Source organism: Varanus komodoensis, unplaced genomic scaffold (genome assembly GCF_004798865.1).
Source record: "Varanus komodoensis strain SLA01 unplaced genomic scaffold, ASM479886v1 scaffold85, whole genome shotgun sequence".
NCBI lineage: Eukaryota > Metazoa > Chordata > Lepidosauria > Squamata > Varanidae > Varanus > Varanus komodoensis.
Genome location: NW_025336543.1, coordinates 1,217,661 through 1,239,081, shown reverse-complemented (window position 1 = coordinate 1,239,081; position 21,421 = coordinate 1,217,661). Strand labels below are relative to the sequence as shown.

The 21,421-nt window shown below is 43.8% G+C and overlaps 1 protein-coding gene across 9 annotated transcripts; it reads right to left on the bottom strand.

The window, feature by feature from the left end:
* Nucleotides 1-394: 394 nt before the first annotated feature.
* Nucleotides 395-20,105, bottom strand: FBXL14 (F-box and leucine rich repeat protein 14). 9 transcript variants are annotated; one of them, XR_006413452.1, is made up of 4 exons: nt 18,398-20,105; nt 12,584-13,005; nt 6,157-6,251; nt 395-1,609 (listed from the first exon to the last, which is right to left on the bottom strand). XR_006413452.1 is itself a non-coding variant. In XM_044417031.1 (3 exons), exons 1-2 carry the CDS (start codon nt 19,594-19,596, stop codon nt 12,792-12,794), a joined length of 1,413 nt encoding a protein of 470 aa, XP_044272966.1. In that variant the 5' UTR covers nt 19,597-20,105; the 3' UTR covers nt 10,546-12,679; nt 12,763-12,791. The 9 variants fall into 9 exon arrangements, 4 of the variants coding, with proteins under 4 accessions (XP_044272966.1, XP_044272964.1, XP_044272967.1 ...); XR_006413453.1 differs by lacking the exon at nt 395-1,609 and adding an exon at nt 5,651-5,662; XM_044417031.1 differs by lacking the exons at nt 395-1,609; nt 6,157-6,251 and having other exon boundaries at nt 10,546-12,679; nt 12,763-13,005.
* Nucleotides 20,106-21,421: the final 1,316 nt, after the last annotated feature.

The window sequence follows — 21,421 nt, the reverse complement described above, 5'->3', positions numbered from 1 at the left end:
TAAAGAAACACCAAACTCTCTTGCTAGAGTGCTGTGGCAGCTATTTTGCCTTTATATGTTTTTATCTGTTCATGACAATTTAGTTGTATTCAGTACTCCTGTCTCAAACTGTATGCTGCTTTCAATCATGGAGTATGAAGGATACGATATTTGCTAAGAATATTCTTAACAGCTATTGATATATTGAAGAATTCTGAAGCTCTCTGGGCTCTTCCTTTAATGCTGGTTCCCCTGGGACACAGAACTATTTCTCAGTCAGCCAGTTGAAGAAACTAAATTAGATTTAACACCCAGTGACTACTAGGAAAACACAAACCATGCACTAAGGCACTTCCTGAGTTAGTTCCAGCAGTGAAGTGCTAGCAAGAATGCACTGTGTTGTTTTAGAAATACGATATGAACATACTTTGTATCTTAGGAACACAGGAGAAACCTACCAGGTTTTCAGCCACTTTGTGTGTTAGTAATGTAGATTTGCATGGTCTATGAACACTCATGCTGCAATAACCCATGTTTGTCTTTAAGGTGCCACAAAACTATGTATTAATTTTACAAAGACTAACATGGCTGGCTACAAAGTGGGTAGAAGTGCCATAAAACCTTTCATGTCCTTAAAGTTTGTTAATTTAAGCTAAGAATTCTCAGGTATGCACATAACTAAGCTTACTGATACTGTGGGAAGTGTTATTTACATGTGTTGCATAAAGTAAAAGCTATGCTATCTGAAAGCCTGGGAGATTAAACCCTTGTCATAGGGAAAGCAGCAGTGACATGTATTTGTCCCTGCTTGGAATGACTCTTGCTGGCAGAGGTTGAGCTTGGAGAAGCCTGAGGTTTCTCTTTATGGCAGTTAATCTCTTGCAGGTGTGGTTTACAAACAATATAAGAAGGTAATATGTAATCTTTGGTCTTGGAAAGATCATGTTAGAACAGCAGTGTCTTTAGAGTCCTGGAGTCTGTTCCAGGGACCTTAGGTAAATCTCCGTGCTTATTGGTCTTTGTAGTTGAGATCTTGGTACTTTCCTTTGTAATGCACTTTGAAAGCTAGCAAAGGAAAGTAGTTGGTGTGTGGGTGAAACTAATACATTACTAAAGGCTACATTCATTGTAGTTTTAGCATGTCAGAGATGTTAGGATAGCAACATTTCAATCACATGCTCAGGTCCCACACCAGACTCCTAAGCAAACTTAGTTAGCAGTCATGGGATAAGTTCTGTTATAAATAAACAATTAGCTAAAGTACATAAAACAGAGAGCAAGGATCAATGAACAGTTCTTACAATGGAAGGATGTCGGAAGTGGCTTCCCCCATTTATCTGTGTTAGGACCAGTGCTTTTTAATTTGTTTGAAAATAATCTGGAATTAGCAGTGAATTATGAGAACTATGGGATCAAACTATTTAAGGAAGTAAAGACAAAACATGATTTTGAAGAGTTGCAAAAGGATATCTCCAAAATGGTTGAATAGGTGAATGCGTGAAGTGAGGCATATTGTTGTAACAATAATGTCTGGCTTTGCAAATTAATGGATGAGAGCTCAGCTGACAGTGGAAAAGGATGCGGGTGGAAGTGAATGTCTCCATGAAAATGTTGGCCCACTTCACAGCACCTGTAAAAAAGGCAGATTCCATCTTAGGAACACAACTGAAAACAAAACTAGCAATAGCTAAACTAGCAAAGCTAGCAACTAGCAGTTTCCTACTCAAATCTACCACCATTTCCAAAATATTGTAAACAGTTCAGTGATCGCTACAGCTCAGAAGGATTATTGTAGAGCTGGAAAAATGCAGCAAAAGGCAGCCAAAATAATAACTGGAGCACTCCTTCATAAGAAAAGGTTAGAATGTTTGGGATGTATTAGTTTAGAAAACAGATGACAGAGCTTTATAAAAGATGCATTATGGAGAGAAGTGGATAGAAAGAAGTTTTTCTCCAGAAGTCATCCAACAAAATTGATTGGTGGGAAATTCAGAAAAGACAAAAATAAATTCTTCACCCAGCAAATGGTTAAATTATGGAATTTACTTGCACTAGATGCAAAGGTGGTGACTATCTTAGATTGCGTTAAAAGAAGATTAAACAAATTCACGGAGGATAAAACTATCCGTGGCTACTGGTCACAAAACATATACATACTATGTTGGCAGGAAACAAGAGCAAGAGATTATGCCCTACTGGTGGGTTTGCTCTAAGCATCTAAATGGCCACTGTGCAAGAGAAGGAACTAGATTAGATAGTCCTTTTATTTCTCCCAGGAGGTCTTTTCTTATGTCCTGTAACTCAAAATTACCACAAACCACACAGGTGCTATTTGACCTAATTTAGCATAGAGAGTTAATAATGATAACACTCTAAATACTTAAATTTATTGTTATTGTTATTATTGCATTTATTATTATTACATTTGGTAAGATATGCATATATTCTATTCTTTCATATCAGTCCATGAGGTCTGCAGGTGAGCACTAGCAAGCAGATAGTTCCTGTGGCTCTTTTCCTCCTCTATGACTGAGATCACAGGAAACTAAACTCTGATTGGGACAACTCAGTTTCCAAGGGTTGTTGGGTATAATTTCCTACAAATGCTAATAAGGGCATTTAAATTTTATTTATTCGTGTGCAGGATCCGTATACCATTCTATAACAAGAAAAAAGAATCAAAATACAGAATTAAATATTCAAGGGCACATGTTAGGTGGAAGAAGGTCCTGAAACTCCCAGCATTCTCCAGCTGGCTGGGGAATGCTGGGAGTTACAGGACATTTTTCTGTCTGAAAATGCATAGAATTGTGCCTCAGAGGAAGTAATCGAATGGATTCCAAATGTGACTTTTATCAGGGCTGAATATATCCCAGAGTGCTGGTAGTTCATATGTGCACAGTAGGAGTATTCCAGCCTAAACTGTTTAGACATAAACTGCCTGCTTGGTTTATGAAGTCAGGAAATGGGATTGGGCCCAGATATCCCCCCTTTCCCCATTTTGACTTACCCTAATACTGAATCTCCATTAAAATCAGAATAAGGCACCCTAGTTGAATATCTATTAACTAAGCAGGATATTATGTTAGAAACTCATCATGACCTCCTTCGGGAAGCCAGCACCATGTACATATACTCTCAGCCAGAGTATGTCCATGAATCCATTTCCTCCAACAAATGGTTGTTTTGCAGGCAAAGGTCATGCGTTTTTATCCTAGTAGTGGGGGCCTTGGGACTTCTTGGACTACAATCTGCATTAGCCCCAGCAGCCAGCTGTATTGTCCAACATCAGAGGACCCACGACTGTTAACCAAACCTTGGGCAAAGTAAGAGTAGAAGGCAGGAGTGTCTTTGCGTGCAAGTCAGGGATGATTGCGAAGGGCAACTCTAAGCAAAGCTAAAAGATTTTTTACAGCCAAGATTAAATAGCAGAGAGGCAATATATTTCAGGGCATTTTGTGGCTGTTTTTTCACTTCACCTATAGATGCTCCAGAGGAATAATCACAAGCAGTTGTTGACGGGACATTAAACAAAAAAATCAGAAAGGAGAGAACATTAGGCAGCCCAAGAAAGTCAGGTGTGCGTTCCCATCAGCGTGGCAGGCAGCCTGTGCATCGAGAGACTGCTTCAGGCCGCCCCGCTAGTGAAAACGGCCCCCTAACGCCGCATGTGCCGCCAGCCACGGCAACTGGCAGGCAATGCTGCCGCCCACTGGCAAGGAAGGGCCCCTGCAGCGGCGCACGGTCCGCCGAGGGCGAGAGAGACGCCGGCCAAGCCTCCTCTCCACGTGGCCTTCGGGGCGAGCTGCGCGAGGTACCGGCGAAAGGCCAGAGAGCCAGTCGCGCTGTGCTCGGAGAGCGGCGGGGGACATGGCTCCCCTCCCGCGCACGAGGAGAGGAGAGGAGAGGAGAGGAGAGGAGAGGAGAGGAGAGGAGAGGAGAGGAGAGGAGAAGAGAAGGCGTGGAGCCGCTCGCTTTTCTAGCGCTTTAAAGGCGTTATGCTTCTGTGCGCCGTGTGACGGGGCTGCTGCTGTCACGTCTCAGCTCCCGGATCAGGCGAGGGCATCTGCCTCTTTCTCGCTTGCTGCTTCCTTTGAAGAGCATCGTTGGCAGCCCTGCTTAAGTTGTATGTGCTGGAGAATACAGTTCTGCACTGGAGATCCGAAGAGTTCCTTCCCCAACCTGGTCGCCTCCAGGTGTGTCACGCTACAGTTACCCCCCAGACAGCCCTGCTATAGTCTTAACAGCAGGGTGTGGCACAAAGTCAATATCCATCTGTTCCAGACTTCAGCTCCTAGCATACCTTGCCATTGGTCGTTCTCTCAGGGGCGTTGGGGAGCTCAAGTCCTAAAGTCTGGGATTCTAACTTCTGTCCACCCTTGCTATAGAGGGTTCACTTTTCCCAGCTGGTGGACACCTTTCCTATAGCCTGTTCAACACAGCCAGTCTGCTTAAAACATGCTCCAAATGCTACCACCTTTTCTTTTGCTCTCATCTGGACAGTAGTGAGTGACCTGTACAAACACTCGCACCCAAACAATATGAGATAAATGGAGGCGGCTGGAGGCCTTTCCAGACAATAAGGAAAACTTGTTTATTCTTAGTGCTGTGCCACCAGTAGGCCAGTATTAGACCATCCAGGGCATTTTGTAAGAAGCTAGGGCTGGCTTTATTGGCTCAGGTCTTTGGGGCAGCCATATATTTATAGGTGTATCTGGAGCACCCTGCAGTCTGAGACTCATGACAGCGGCACAGAGGATCCTAGAGCCCAACTCTTGCATCACGAAGAGCTATCCAAGAACTGAGAGCTGTGTGCCAGCCCTTCTGTGACACACTGTAGTAGCCTCTGGGACTGTTTAGCACAAGCATTTGGGCAGTAAGGTGCCCAGTGGTGTCCGATTCGTTCTCAAGGTAATGTTACATGGGGAACATGGCCTTGTTGCAGTGGCATAGGCAGGTATACTGAAGCTTTTGGCTCAACAGCCCCCAAATCTGACAGTGCCATGTACTTGCCTTGTGCAAATGCAAGAGGGCTGTAGAATGGAGAAGAGAAGATATCCTTTCTTTTCCTTTTCAGAATTGCTAGAAAGAAGGGATGCATTCTTTGCACAGCCTTCAGAGCTTTTTGCCTTTTTTAAGACAATAAACACAAAAGTTGATAAAATGGCAGGTCTTTGTCAGGGATGTTAGTTGAGCTGATATTTGACATTTTCTTTTCTTTTACTGTTTTGTATCAGGGAAGCATTGAACTTCTGCAATGGTGATGAAGAGAAATAATAATAGACAGCTATTTAAAATTGTCCAAAACTCCTCCATATATGTACAATACCACCTATCTAGATATATAAGATGGTTCCACTTAGCTTTTTTGTCATTCTTCAGCATTACCACTTAGCATGGTGGCTGAGAAATAGGACCATGCAGATGAAGGAAAGGAAGAGACTACATAGCAACAGCCTGTGACTGAGTAACAGAGTGCCTACCTTGCAGGCAGAAGTTCCCAGATTTAATCCCTGGCATCTCCAGGTAGGGCAGGAAAAGCTCCTGAAGAGCCCTGCTTGACAATACTGGATTTGATGGAGCAAACTCCTGTGTTCCTATAGCTCACTTTCAGATGTCTTCCATTGAGCTCTATGGGACAGGACTGGTTCTGGCTCAGCCCATGATAATCCAGAAGAGAGTGCTGGGGGAAAAAGATTATAATTTTTGCCTCTCCCCTCCTTGCAGGTCTATATTTGGGGGACAGCAGCCTCCTTTCTGAATTAAATCTGTAAACTAAGGGCACAATCCTATGAAAGTTTAGACAGAAAAAGTTTTTGTAATTTAAATAACTTTAAATTTAAATAACTCGTAAGAGAGCAAGTGTGGTGTAGTGATTAAGAATACTGGGCTGAGACTCAGGTGACTTGGATTCTAGTACCCACTTGGTCGTGCGGCCAACTGGGTGACTTTGGGCCAGTCACAGACTACCTCACAGGGTTGTTGTTGTGGGGATAAGATTGAGAGCAGAAGAAGAGTGGTGTAAGCCACTTTGAGTTCATAACAAAAAAGTGGGATAGAAATCTAACAAACAAATTTTCAACTTAACAGACTTCAATTTAGGCTTCAAAGTTTCTTTTGCAGTACATTATGATGGACCCCCCCATACAAACACACACACGCACACTGTAGTCTTACCTCAGAATTTCTGGCTAGGGACTGAACTACATCTGTCCAGCTTGATGAGGCTTTAGTTCACAGGTGGCCTGCTTGTGATCCTCCAGATGTTTTCCCTAGTCAGCATAGCCAATAATGAGGGGTGGAAGGCAAAAACAGGAGTTAGAGACCAAAAAACATGGAGGGCCACAAGTTGTCCACCCTTGCTTTTTCTAGGCATATAGTTGCTGTGTTCTGCCACATTCTAGCAAAAGCAAGGGCAAGGTCTGATATGAAGGAGTAGACTCAAGTTTCCAAATGGCTCCTATTAAGTTTTGTGATCCATTGTAAATGAGGTGCAGTCAGTGGGTTGCTTTCCTCTGTTCAATTACATGGATAGTCATCGTACTTGATATAGGACAGTACTTTTGGGAAAGAATTCCTCTATAGCTTGGGGAATGGTCTAAATAGCAAAGGTTCCATATTTGTTCGTGAATGAAAATGATTAAGTAAATGCTGTAATTCTCTTAGTTTCCAACATTCCATTATGAATGCTGTTGATCATTAGCCAGAACAGAACCATGCACAAGAGAGAGATTTCAGCAAGCCTGGGGGAAGCCCCACAGTTTGGAGAAACAATTATTTGTAACCTCATCCAAGTGTTTGTATATCAGTGAAAAACACCCCTGCTCAAAGCAGCCCAATTGGAACTGAGCATGCTGAGCTCCAAAATGTTGACTGACTATTGAAAGGGGTGGGAAGAGTAGAAAACCAGGTAATAGAAGGTATGAAATGGAGCCCTGTGGAGGAGGGTATGGCTGGCTGACAGGAGTGCTCCCAATGGCAACGATGTGATGCACAGCCCGATTGCATTTTGTATTATTTCATCCTTCTTCAAGCATGGCAACAACTGTGTTAACAACAGTCACTGTTAAGAAAGATCAGGGATGTTCTGGGGCGGGTTGTACAGCGCTTGATGCTGCTGCAGACTGCTGCACTTTTCCCTTCCCCTTAAACCCCAGAAAGTACCTTTGGGAAAGGTGAAAGTGAGGGCAGAGGATGCTCTCAGGCCTCAACAGCATGTCTTTTCTCACCAGGGATTAAGGCAGGGAACTGATACTAGGCATGTAATTTCTGCCAGGGATTCTGGAACGGATAGCCTCAGTCCCTATCAGGAAATGACACTTAGCTGGGGAATCCACAACTGCCCTCCCCTTCTCAAAGACAAGTTCATGGCCTTGGAAAAGGGAGTGGTTTGTGTCTGTCTTTGAGCTTTTCGCAAGCATTTGATTGGAAAAGCCCACAAAAGCTCAGTTTCTTTGGGGACCAATTCCTAGCAGGGGAAGATGATACTAGTTGTTTTCTGCTTTGTTAGGACTCTGGCAGTAGAATTTCTGGCTGCAAATGGATCCTGAACTCAGCCTGTGCACAACTAATTGTAGAAATAATGGAGAGTGAAGGGATGTCATCCCAGAGTCTGGCATGGGATGCTTGGAAATACTCTCTTTCTATTTATCGAATGAGCCCAGCTGGTGCTCTATGCGCATGTGCAATTAAAAGAACTCCACAATAATTAGGCTTCTGCTTTTGAATGAGTGGCTCAGGGATTGTGGTCCATAAATCACTCAGCCCATTTCTCAGCTGCGCCCTTCTATATCTGCTGCCAGAGACTGCTGCCACCTGCTATCCTTCTGCAATTATCCTATCCTCTAAACTATCCTCTTTCTGCAAGCTGCACTGCATGATAGTGCAGTTTGTATAAAGGTGTTTAATGATGCTTTCAGAATGCTTTTCTTTCACTTGCACCTTTCTGGGCTCTCCCATTATTAAATATATTTTCTCTGTCTTTTTACTGTTGATGTACTTAAAGTTTTGAAAACCCTAAGGCAATAAGAGTTACTGCCTTACTTAGAATCACATATGGATGTGGTGCTGCCCCTCCTGCCCAAAACCGAGTCAAACTAACATTGTAATATCTCAAACACTGGCTGCAGAACTGGGCCAGCTCTACCATTAGCTGACATATAGCCTGCTTCAGATGGCAATTTCAAGGAACCACCAAAGGACAAAAATGATCAATTACTTAGTTTATGAATCTATTTTTACACCCTGGAGTATTGTCTGCTTTAGGCATCTTGATACATTGTGGATCCATGACACAACTCTGTTGCCCAGACAAAGTCTTGGTTTACAGTGACATCAAATGTGGCTTGGGGGAATGCAATATCCATTATAATAGCATGACCTTTTTATTTAACTTCTAAAATCCTGATATCAATAGGACTAATCTAGTGCAATTGTTTTCTAGACTGCAACCTTAATGAGATTTACTCTAGTTCAGACAATTGGCTCTCCTCTCTTGACCATAGCTCCTAGACCTTGAATATATGTATAAAATGCCTGTTATTAGGAAAATGATGGCAGCGTATTTTCAGGTGACCGCTTTTGGGGGATTACAGGAAAGTACTTATACCAAATCAAATGATCCAACTTATTCAATATCATCTATGCTGAAAAAGCAGCTCTCCAGCATCTGGGGCAAGAGGCTTGCCAAGCCATAACTAGAATTAGAACCTTCTATATGCTTATCACTAATACTGACAATTTATATTTATACATGTTAGCTTCACTGTGTATTAGATAATCATTTATGATAATACCTTCCTCTTACTATTTTCAAAGGAGAAATAAGAGATAGAATTCTTGATTTAAATTAGCATGAAATAATAATAAAGGTATTTTAGCCTCCGTTTGCATTAGGGCCTGCTTCACCAACTAAATTAAATTAAATAGGGGAATAAGAGAAAGCAGGGAGGGAAAATACACTGGCTACATTGCAAGCATGTGTGAGAAGAAACTGGCTTTGCCAGAACAGCCAAAACCCCACCTCTGCTGTTTCTTCCCCCCTCTTGCTCCATGCAGCTTAAAGCCTAGAGAATTTGACTGCAAGAACTCTGGCTGGACACTGCAGAAGCATTATGCAATCTTGCCAGCAGCTTTGGCACAGTGCCTAGAAGACATCCTTAGGGGTCTTCAGACATAGCCTCAGCTCTTCCAGTAGAGTTTATTGATTATCTTTTCTTAACAGACAGCAGTATGAAAGAGCAGCTGCCTGTAGAAGTGGGCTTTGGCTGGAGGGAGGGAAAGAGAAGAAAAACACAAAGGCCCCACTTTTGCTGCAACCAGACTGTGCCTGTTCCTGAAACCTGCAGACTTTGCAGAACAGATTCCTCTGAAATGCTAACACGGAAGTGTGTGGACTTCTATTTTCCATTCTTTAACCTCACCTCTCCGAAGACATGCGCCTCCCTCACTCCTCACTGCCTTCCTGAGGCATGAAGAAACCACACACATTACAGCCATTTTGCCTGCAGAATCATGGAAGAGGCATGCACTGAAGAGCAGCATCCATATGATGCTATTTCCCCTCTAATTTTAAACATGCAGAAAAGTTCTGTTATCCAGCACTTCACTGTCTACCTTCTGCAGTGAGCTGAAATGTTTTGAATGATCTGTGTCAAGAAAACCTCCAGCTACCCCATTAAATAGGTCAGCTATATCATCCTTACGTTGCAGATGTGGGGTGAAGCTGAGGGATGGTAATCTGCTTAAGGCCACTTTGTGGCTGTAGCTAGATCTAAACTCATTTCCCAGCTCACACACTTAGCTATCATGCCACACTGGCTCCTAGCAAGTCCAAATAAGATAGCACAATAGGGTAGCTTGTTTTGAAATCCCATAACAAGCAAATGCAGCAAGAGTGCTTGAATGTACTTTTAATATGTCCCAACCGTACACTGCAGCAGTTGCTTATTTTCTGGGTATCAAACTACAGTTGGGATAATTTTGCTTGGAACAATGAAAGATTTCTAGATTGTCTTGTACCCTAGTGCACAATTGCCAAACCAAGTCAATACTTGTGCATTCTGCCCTGCCCTGCATGTCTGTTTAGTAGCAGCAGCTGGAGGGCAAATTCCCTCTTATTCAATTAGGAAATAATATAGTAAGAACTTGTTCTCATTCTGGCTGAAGGAAACACAATGTTTGCAGTAATATCTGATCCAGAGACCATAGAATGCTATTTGGATGTCCTTGAAAAGCATGTGTTAATGTATTGGCACTACAATATTGTGTTTTAAAAAATATTCTTCCAAGAATTAATTGTAAACACATTCTTGTGTTTGAGCATCCCCTCTTTGCTAGCAGAAAGAGGCCAAGCTCCAGGTAAATAAAGAATTAATGCATATGATTTGTACAATTGTACAATTTAGGTCACATTTAGTTTACTCAGAGAAAATGCCACAACTCCTAGTATTCCTGGTTGGCATGCCTGACTAGGGTATACTGGGAACTTTAGGACTTTTCCTGCCTAATTGTTATAGAATTGCATCCTTAAATGTCAAAAGGCAAAGAAATTCAAAAGTCCAGCAATCACTGTTCGGAGTGACCAGTTTTAATATGAACCTTAGAGATAATGAAAGAAATGCAAGAGAGTAAAGAAGCCAATTGTTAATTGGATATACACAATTAAACAAAATCATAGGTTAGGGCTACAATCCTGTCTAAACTTACCCAGGAGTAAGCTGTACTGAACACAGTGGGACTTCTCTGTAACTATGCATATGTTTTTACTGTAAGAGTAGAAGCTTTACCACAAATATTTCAAACATTTTAGCTCAGTTTGCATTGCCACATCTTACGGTTCATAGATGTTCCCTCAATTCCATGTGGCTTAGAACATTGTTAAGACTACCATGCTGATCGAAAGCCACATTAGGAACTGCCCAATTTCCACATCTGCCTTTTAACATTTAAATTCTCTTGACCGTAACCCAGTCATTCCCAACTAGTGTCCTCCAGATGTGTAGGACTACAACTCCCAGCATCCCCCAGTCAACAGCTGACTAGGGGATGCTGAGATTTAAAGTTCAATAGACCTGGAGGGCAGCAAGTTGGGGAAGTCAGCTTTATCTTTTAACACTGCACTTACTATTCATAGGATTGATGCCAAAGACTCTAACTAGTTTCCCATGCTAATGACAGAAGTATGATACTGCTTTTTCCAGTTTATATCCTTGCTCTAGACCAGGACATCAGTGAAGAAACAGCTTTTCTGTCATGCTGTTCAAATCCATTCCCTTGCCTTTACTGTCCCCTCATTCTTTTCCTTCTTGGCTTCCATTTCCTGCACTAGCAAATGCAGACCGTTCATTTTCAGCACCTTACAGACATCTACATGCCATGTGGCATTACAGCACACATATATGCAACCTCCAGGCAAGCAAGTTGACACGCTGTCAAGTGAATCCTCCATTCTAAAGTTGCATTTTCAAGTTTTTTTCTCAGCATTATTACCAAGCACTAAAATTACTTCCTGCATCTGACAAAGTTTCAGGTATTATACACAAGAGTAAGAACCACCTTTTTAATGTGATTTCATTTTTTAATCTTTGTGAATGGCATTAGGAATGCTTTATTTTAACAGATTGGATACAGTGCAATCCTATGCATGGTTGCTTAAACATAAGCCCCATTCAGTTCAGTCTGACTTTCTCCCAGAAAAATGCTTATGGTATTGCAGTTTTATATATTCTTTTAGGCTGCAATCTTACTTGTGAGTTAGTCATATTGAACTTAATAGGGCTTTATGTTTGAGTAGACATGTATGGGATGGGATTGTACTATAAGAAAATGCCACTGCAGTAAATAAATACAACATGCCAAGTAGCCATCTGTATTCACCTTTCTATCCCAAACTTATTGTTTATATTCATTCAAAAGTCTAAAGTAAACATTTATGGGATTGTAACCTATGCATTACATTGCTCACCTAAGTAATGCATCTTTTTAAGAGGACCTGAAACATTTTTTACACTTAAAGTTAAATACTTTAGGATACAATAGTATGAATGCTTAGACTAAGGCATGCTGGGAGTTGTACATACATACCTTAACCCCTTCGATTTTTACTGTGTTTTAGAACAAAGTTTATTGCACATTAAAACAAGTTCTAACTGTATCAGCTTGCTTTTAGATCATAGCCTCTTAAAGAAACAAAATGAGAGAGCCAGCATGGGGTAATGGTTAAAAACACAGGACTGAGGCAATCTGAGTTCTAGTCTCCGCTCAGCCATGGAGCCAGCTGGGTGACTTTGGGCCAGTCACAGACTCTCGGTCTTACCTACTCCACAGGGTTGTTGTTGTGAAGATAAAATTGAGAGCATGAGGAGAATGATGTAAGCCACCCTGAGTTCTCTGTAAGGAGAAGGTGGAATATAAAGCTAATAAATTAATAATCAAAATGGAGTTCATATGGGCATTGCAGTAGGTTGCTTCTATAGGATGAACTTTGCCCCCCTCCCCCGTTTTGAACAGTATTTTTTCTATTTTCCCAGTGCTTCAGGTAGGTTTTTAGACTAAGCAATCCCCCACACCCATTATGTTTGCCTCTTAAAATACGTATTACCACCTTTGTAAAAACTTGAAGCATTGGTCTGGATAAGAACAGTGGCTTCATTAGTGGCACAAGATCTAGCCAATCAGCATTCTCCACAGCCAGCCTCTGCTGAAAACAGGAAGAACTGGTAACTCCTGAGTGTGGTAGTTCATGTTTGACCGAAAAGGTTTGAATGTTTACAGAGCACTCACTCTGCAAATCAGAAACATCTGTACACAATCTAGTTCTCAGAACACAGGAGTGTTTTGCTTCTGTTGTTCAGAAGGATGTTATTAGGGCTACAAGGTATCTGTTGCAGTTTTTCTTGGATCCAGGTCTTGCACTTCGCGGCAAAGCCCGTATGTGTGTGATGTACAGAGACCATGAAGAACTGCTGGTAGTCCCTCTGCCACAGAATGAATGGAAGATAAATACTGCTCTGTAGAAAGTATGATCTAGGGAAAAAACACAGAAGACACCTGAAACAGCTGATGCTTCCGAATATATCAAATCTCCCAAAAGTTTATTTTCAGCATGGGTTTTTAAAAAAATCTGTATACTGAGCCAAGCAAGATAGTGAGCACTGTACATAAGCACTGATTGGAATGAACTGTTATCAAGCAATGTATGTCTACCACTTGGTTGGATAGAAGGAAGTGTATTCCTGGTTGCTTATTTTAAGAGAACTTGTTCTCTGTATTGTCCGGTGTGCAATGACAGTATGGAATGGTCAAGCAATTCCCATTTCAGTAGGCTTCATGTTCCCATCAGTCACGAACTTATTGTAATTTAAAAAAAAAAAGGCTGAGGGGGGAGAAAAAACATAGAAGCAGACCTTGCACCCCCTTAAAGTAAGAGAAGATGGATGTAGTGTCAGGCTCAATTAGATCCAATTGTGCTGGCTTTTGCCAATGAGAACAATGAAGCTTTTGTGTCCAACTCCCAGCAGAAAGCATGAAAGATTTTAAATAAAAGCAGCATAACTGTCTAGGTGCTGGTTTCCTTGAGGGCACAGTGGAGGTCCAGTAAAACCTTACTCTGAACAGGAAATACATAGTTCCCCCACCCCTTCTCTTAAAGCAGAAATCTCACATTATTCATTTTCCTGTGTTTAAATATGAAGATATTACCTTTATTTGAAGTACTGAAGGAAAAAACTGAAATGGTAGGTTACAGTGCCACTGAGGATCCATTGCTGGTTGGCTAGGAGTGTGTTGTGGATAATTAGTTTACCTGGAGTACACTGGAGAAGACACCAACTAGTAGAAAGAACATTTTGAATGAACAGAGTAGGCTGCGACAGCCCTGGAAGTGCTTGAAATGCAAATGTACAGGAACTCCAGACCATCCCCCACCCCTGCCCTCCACATGGAGGAAAAGCAGCTTAAATACAGCCAGGCTTGGAGAGGAATGTTAAAAAGAGGGAAAGAACCACCCCTCCTCCCTTCCACAGGGACCCTCACACAGCAAGATTCAGTATGCATGACTGAACAGGCAAGCAAGCAAGCAAGCAAGGACAGCTCCTCTTTTAACTTCCCTGAACAATGGCTTTGGCTCCTTCCACCATTTCACATTCTCTCTTCCCTCCATCCTTCCTTTAATAAGAAAACGAGAGAGAAAAGCATGCTGCATGACTTAGAGAGAAAAGCTTTGTTTTATGCCTTATAAGCACTGCTTAACCCCCCCCCCCCAACCACCACCACTTTAAAATGCCCTCAGCAGAGAAGTTTTTTAAAAGATCACTGTCAGGGCAAAAGTCAAAGATGACTACAAGATGGAAAACTTTTTTTTCCTAATGCAGGCTATTTTTAACAAGAAGTGTGGCTTTCACTTTTATCTCAAAGCCTGGATGACACACACAGTTCATCTTTTCCCTAGAATTAAGTGAATTTTTCTCAATTCACTTGTAATGCAACAATTGGAACTTGAACTACTAATTATTTTGGAAAATGAAATACATACTCATTGCTCTTAATATTTGTAAAAAAATCTTGAAAACTTTGTTCTAGCAGCAGTAACTTGGCCAATACTACACTGAAAGCTATTAACTGAGCAGGTTCAACTACACATTGCACATATCCTTTCAAATGGAACCAACAACTTTGCTGTGAACTTCTAATTTTGAAATTGCTCAGATGCCTGCTCTAAGAGAACAAAGCCTTCCTATTCCTTTGAGTCACTGAACCAAACTGCTCATTGACAGAGAAGGGACACAACTGTTCTGTAATGTGTTATCTTTTCAAAACTTTCAATCAAACATACCTGCCCTTTAAAAGACAACACAGATACAACTTTGTTTCAGAAATGTATTTACTATATAAATATCAGTTTAACCTTTTGCTGTAAGAATATAAAGTGTTTTAAGAGGATCTTTAATTTTATACAAATTCACAAACAGTACACTTATTCCATGATGGAGTTGTGTGTCTGGGCTTGTCTGAAATCTATGACCTGCAGCTGTGGAGGATTGGAATTCTATAGCACAACTGCCCCTTTGCCCCATCATTTTTGCTTTCTTCAAAGGTGTCTTGTTCCAACATTTAAAGACAAGCATCAAGAAGTGGCTTTATTTTAATGACAGCACAGAAACACCACATGAAATTGACTTTTGTTAATCATGTTACAACCACAAGTCAGTCTGTTCGGTTTGCTCCTCTTTCTGCTTCCAGAGAGGAAGCATCTTACCTACCCTAGGTAATTTGAGAGAAGGGGAGATGGGAATTTGCATATATTTAAAGAAAAAGAGTTTCTACTTCACATTTATTTTAACCATAGCCCAATCATCAATTTGGATGTTCACATATTACATGCTTGTGCTAGAATAGAAATTCAAGAGCACTATCCCAAAAACTGCAGAGAGGGACAGGCACAAATATAATGTATTGGTGGGAAAGAAACTTCAACCAGCCTTTCCTCTCCTCACGCCCCCCCCCCTCCAGATCATATACCCAAGGGATCTCTTTCCAGTCTAGGCACAAAGATATTTCAGTCTCTTATCTTTCTTGTAAAAATTCCAGAGTGAGGGGTGGGGGGTTGGAGAGAGAACAAAAAACCACAAAAACCCGAGGTAGCCAAACATTTATATAGACTATTCAGCAGAAAAAGTGTACTTAAAAATCTACAAGAGCCACTTCAAATGTCTTTCAAAATTAAACCATGTATGTGGATGAGTACTGAAGAGAATGAATTAAAAAGCTGAGACCAGTCACAAGACTTTAGGAAAGAGTAGGGGAAAGGAGTGTTGTATGTTAAGCATCAGTTGTGGTATTAAAGTATAAGTAAAAATTAATTCTATTGTTCCTATGTCCCTAGTTCTCCAAATGGAAGAAGTGTGCAGTTGGATGTGTATGTTGGGTAATTTAAAATCCCAAATAACCAGGAAAAAATGAAGTTGTGGAAAAAGCAGATGGAAAGGGATGGTAAAATATTTGACAAAGGTGTCTTGGCAGCAAATGAAAGATGGTGATAGAGTGGGTTGCATATAGCAAAAATGTGTCTGTAGGAAAAATGTTGTAGTTAGAACCACTGGCTATTATCTTCAATAAATCTTGGAAAACAGGAGAAGTGCCAGATGACTAGAGAAGGGCTAATGTTGTCCCTATCTTCAAAAAAGGGAAAAAAGATGAAACTGGGAACTATATAGACCAGTTAGTCTGACATCAGTCCCTGGAAAAATTCTAGAGCAAATTATTTAAAAATCCATCTGCAAGCAACTTGGAGAAAATGCAGTGATTAATAGAAGTCAGCATGGATTTATCAAAAATAAATCCTGTCAGACTAATTTAATCTCATTTTTTGATGGGGTAACCTCCCTAATGGACAAAGGGAACACTGTGGTCATAATCTACCTAGACTTTAGCAAAGCTTTCAACACAGTGCCACATGACATTCTGATAAGCAAATTAGCAAAAACTGGACTAGATGGAAAAACTATTAGGTGGATCCAAAACTGGCTGCTAAATTGGACACAAAGTGTGCTCATCAATGGTACCTTCTCAAATTGGATGGAGGTAACTAGTGGGGTCTCACAGGGTTCAGTTCTGGGCCCAGTGCTCTTCAACATCTTTGTTAATGATTTAGATGAGGAAGTGCTAGGAAAGATAATCAGATTTGCAGATGATACAAAACTGGATGGAATAGCAAACACCCTGGAAGACAGAATGAATATCCAGGGCTATCTTGATAAACTTGAACAGTGGGCTGAAAGCAACAGAATGAGATTCAGTAAGGACAAGTGCCAAGTCCTCCACCTAGGAAAAAGAAACCAAATGCATCAATACAAGATGGGGAATATGTGGCTCAACAGAACTGGAAAAAAAAAAAAGATCTCGGAGTAATTGTGGGCAATAGGCTAAACATGAGCCAACAATGCAATGCAGCCGCCAAAACAGCAAATGCTATTTTGGGATGCATTAACAGAAGTATTACTTCTAAATCACGAGAAGTAGTAGTTCCTCTATACTCCTCATTAGTCAGACCTCATCTGGAATACGGTGTGCAGTTCTGGGCACCGGGATTTTAAAAAGATGCAGAAAAAATAGAAAGGGCCCAGAGAAGGGCAACAAAAATGATCCAGGATTTGGAAACACTGCCCTATGAGGAGAGACTGAGAGAACTGGGCATGTTCAGCCTTGAGAAGACTGAGGGAGGACATGATATCCTTTATAAATACCTCAATGGCTTCACAAAGAGGAAGGTCAAGATCTCTTCTTGCTGATACCAGAGTGTAGGACACAGAATAATCAATTTAGGTTGTGACAACCCAGATTCAGGCTGGGCATCAGGGGAAGTTTCCTCACTCTCAGAGCAATACGACAGTGGAACCAGCTGCCTGGAGAGGTGGTGGGCTCTCCCACACTGGAGACATTCAAACAGAAACTAGGCACCATCTGAGTGGGATGGTGCAACTTGGTGTTCTGCAACAGCAGGGGGTTGGACCTGATGGCCTTCATGGCCCAACTCTACTATTCTATGATGCCCCCTCCCCATTTTTCCCAAACAACAGTGAGCAGAATGAGTGCACTTCAGTTGACACACCAATTACATTGCAGCATCAAAGAAACATCACCTGCTCAAAAGAGAAGCATAAAAGGCTTTATGTTTCTAGCCTCAAGCACAGGAAAAAGGGAAGCAGAGAGGAGTGGACAGCAGAGAATTCTGGCCTAGGAAAGAGGCAGAACTATAGAGCTGGGAAAGATTCCTGTTGAACCCACAGAAAGATGCTATTGGTTATTCTAGTGAACTGCTAGTGATAACTAATAATAACCAATAGTGAACTAGAATAACCAATAGTCTGATGGTGCAAGGCAGCTTCCTATGTTATCTACAGGTTGTCTACATATTGCATAAAGAAAGGGGTAACCAACTACAAAAAGCATATCAGGAAGAGACTTGTGTTTGCCCAATAAAGAGCAGGTCTTCAGTTTGAAAAGAAAAAAGATGATAATAGTGGGCTAGGTTTTCTTCTTCTTCTTCCATCCCTAGTGCAGAAGGGGGTGGAATTAGATTGGAGAAGGGGCTGCATTCATCCCCAGTGCATAAAGGATTGAGACGCTGCATTCCCGATAGAAACAGTAAAGACAGTGATACTGTATCCGTCCACAGTGAAGCCTGATACAGAGTGCAGTTCTCCCTCCAGTGCAAGGGAGGGAATAATGAAAGAATGGTGGGTGTCCCCTTTCCCTCACCTCCACTGAAAGGGCAGGCAGGGGAGGATACTTTCTCCTACCCTCCCTTCACTCTCTAGCATTGGAGGTATAGCCTCCTTCCTCTCTCTCCTCCACTGCAGCAGTCAGTTGGCAACTCCCTCCGGAGGGATGGGGATCTCCAGGCATCTCCTCCTCTCACCTGACCTTTTCACTCTCAGTCATTTGCCAGAGTCCCAGGTTGAGCACCTTGAGGCAGGGCAGCTGAGTGATGCGTTCCAGGCCCCTTTTCGTGATGCGGGTGCAGCCATAGAGGTCAATGCCTGTGAGCTGACTGAGGTGCTCAGCGATAAGCTCCAGGCCTTTGTCGGTGATGCGGACGCACTGGCCAATGTTGAGAGTGCGCAGTCCGTGCATCTGGCGCACCATGCGGTTGATGCCCTCATCGCTGATGTGGCAAGAGCAAAGGGACAGTGAGCGCAACCCATCAAGGCCCTGTGCAATATAGGCCAGGCTTTGGTCTCCCACTTTGTCACAGAAGGAAACATCCAAACCAGAGAGGCGCAGGCTGCCCATTGCCAGGTGCATGATGCCCTTGTCGCTGATGTTGTCACAGGAGCGTAGGTTCAGGGTGCGAAGGCTGCTCATGTGTGACAGGTGCACCAGCCCTGCATCTGAGATCCCCCCACAAAAGCTGAGGTTGAGCTGGCGCAGGCGGGTGAGGCCTCTGGCCAGATGCTTGAGTGAGAGGTCACTGAGCTTCTGACAGTCCTGCAATGTGAGCTGTTCCAACCCCAGGCACCCCTCCGCCGCACTTCGAGTCATGCCCGCCAGGTGCCCAATGCCCACATCAGAAAGGTGACGGCAAGAGCGCAGGTTGAGACTCTTGAGGCGCTGCAGGCCCCAGGCGATGAGCAAAAGGCCTGTGTTGGTGATGTTGCTGCAGCCTCCAAGCTCCAGCACCTCGAGGCCCTTGAGATACTGGGCAATGCGGCCCAGGCTGCTGTCGGTGATCTGCTTGCACAGGCTCAGGTTGAGCGCCCGCAGTGAGCTTATCTCTGCCACGAAGGCGTGGCCCAGCCCGTTGTCGGTGAGGTTGTAGCAGCCGCTCAGGTTGAGGCTCTCGATCTCCGCCATACCTTGGATCACGTAGCTGAGGCTGCGGCGCAATGACAGGATCTGCACCCGCCGAATGCCCCGGGCTGCCAGGCTGGGGAAGAGCGACGGGTTGGCGCGGCGCAGGTGCAGCTTGGCCTCTACGCCCCGCCACACCGAGCGGTGGTAAGCGGCATCCCGCCAGGCCGTGCACACCTGCGCCACTCGGCCCTTGTCCCGCACCTCCAAGTACCCAAAGATCATCGCCAGAAGCTCCGGGAACAGGTTCGAGATGTGCGTCTCCATCGCCCGGGCCCGGCTCGCCTCTGCTGAGCAGCCCAGCCGGGCCCCTGCCGCGGCTCGACCCAGCCTCCGGGCCTCTGCACCCGCAGCAGCAGCACCGGTGGCACCGCCGCCAGCCCCCACCCGCTTGGGAGGTCTCCCCGCCGGCCGAGCTCTCCCGCGGCTGCCCGCCTGCCCACCAGCTTACTCGGCCGCCGCTTCCGGCTCGGGCCTCACAAAGCCGTCGCTACTATGGCAGTGGAGGCGAGCGGCTCGGCCTCTGCCGCTCTGCCGAAGAAAGGTCTGTGGCGCGCCGCCGCCGCCGCCCTCCTCCTCTACCGGCGCCACGCCAGGCAGGCCGCGTTGCCGCCTCGCCGCTTTCCTCAGGCGGACCCGCGCCGCATCGCGCTCAGTCCAGCGGGCGGGTTCTCCCCACGCTCCGCCGCCGCCTCTTCCTCCTTTGTCTAGCAGCCGGCGCAGGCGAGGGAAGGGCAGCCCACCCGGCCGAGTTTCTGCCTCTGCCGCCGCTCTCGAGATCCGCCTCCCCCGCCCTGCTCCGCTTCGCTCCGCAGGCTCCTCCGACTCACTCCCTCGCGCGCTCGCTGGCTGCCGGGGCTCCGGCGCCGCACTCAGGCCGGGCGGGGGAGAGGAAGGAGGAGACGACAAGATGCGCCACTCCTCCCCGCGCCGCCTGCGCAGTGGTACGATCCGGAACAACCGTCGCCTTGGCAACGTCTCCCCCTTTCACTCTCTCTCTTTTCGGCAAACCCTTGGGGCAGCGGCGGCGCTCTCCGGCCAGCGAGACTCTGGGCCTTTTTCGCGAGCGGCCGGATTCACACGCGGCACGGGATTGTCCCGCCCGCGCCCCGTGCAAGGGAAATGTGAACTGGCCACCAGCAGTGGGACCTGTCAGGTTCGGATTAGCAGCATTGTAGCTGCTAAGGTGCTAAAAACACTCTGGGAGGGAGGGGGGAAGGGGAGTTTAAAGCCCTTCCCTCACCCAGACTACCCTCAGTGGGGGGCGGGAAAGCGCTATTTTTAGTAAAGCCAAAAGTGGCAATTCTGTCCCCACCCCCGAGGGATTGATAATGACGGGCCTTCCTTTTTGATTAAGTGATGTAAAGGCGAGTTTGAACTATAATCCCAACGATAATAGTCTTGTTGAGTTTTTTTGATAAACATATGTAGTAAGACAACAGATTAAAACTCCCAACTTTCTAGAAATGAATAAAAGAAAAGTGGTACCTTCCTCTAGCCTTGAAGTGAGATTGAGCTTTATATTTGTACCAGATAAAGGTTTCCAGTAACATTTGAATAGGCACAAATCATGTGTTGTATTTTGTTCATTAAATCAGTGGTTACCTGTGACTAATGTTGAGAAGAGAGTAGAACTGAATATTGTTGCAGAGTAAGCTGCCTGGAATAAAAGCACACAGTCAAATAGTTAATGTAAATATTGGGGGAAATAGTACCATTTAAATGACTGCTGTTTTCAGCCGTACATGGACTTGTTGAAATGAAGGGGCTTGCTGCCAAAGATCTCTGGACCCAAGATCTCAGACTGATACAGACTTTTATGTGTGAACAAATGGCCCAAATCCAAATTGCTTGGATGAAATTTAGACTACACATCCTCTTGGGGTGGGGATTTTACCAACTTATTATCATGTATGGCTTTTTCACAGTGGACTAAAAATCAAATTGCACATAACTGCATTTTATTAAGAGATAGTAAGAAACATATTTACCATTCTAGTCCTATCTGCATTGTCTACTGAACCATTTTAATGGATGTCAGTAATGAGTTTCAGCAGGGATGAAATATGAATAAATTATTATTATTTAGTTG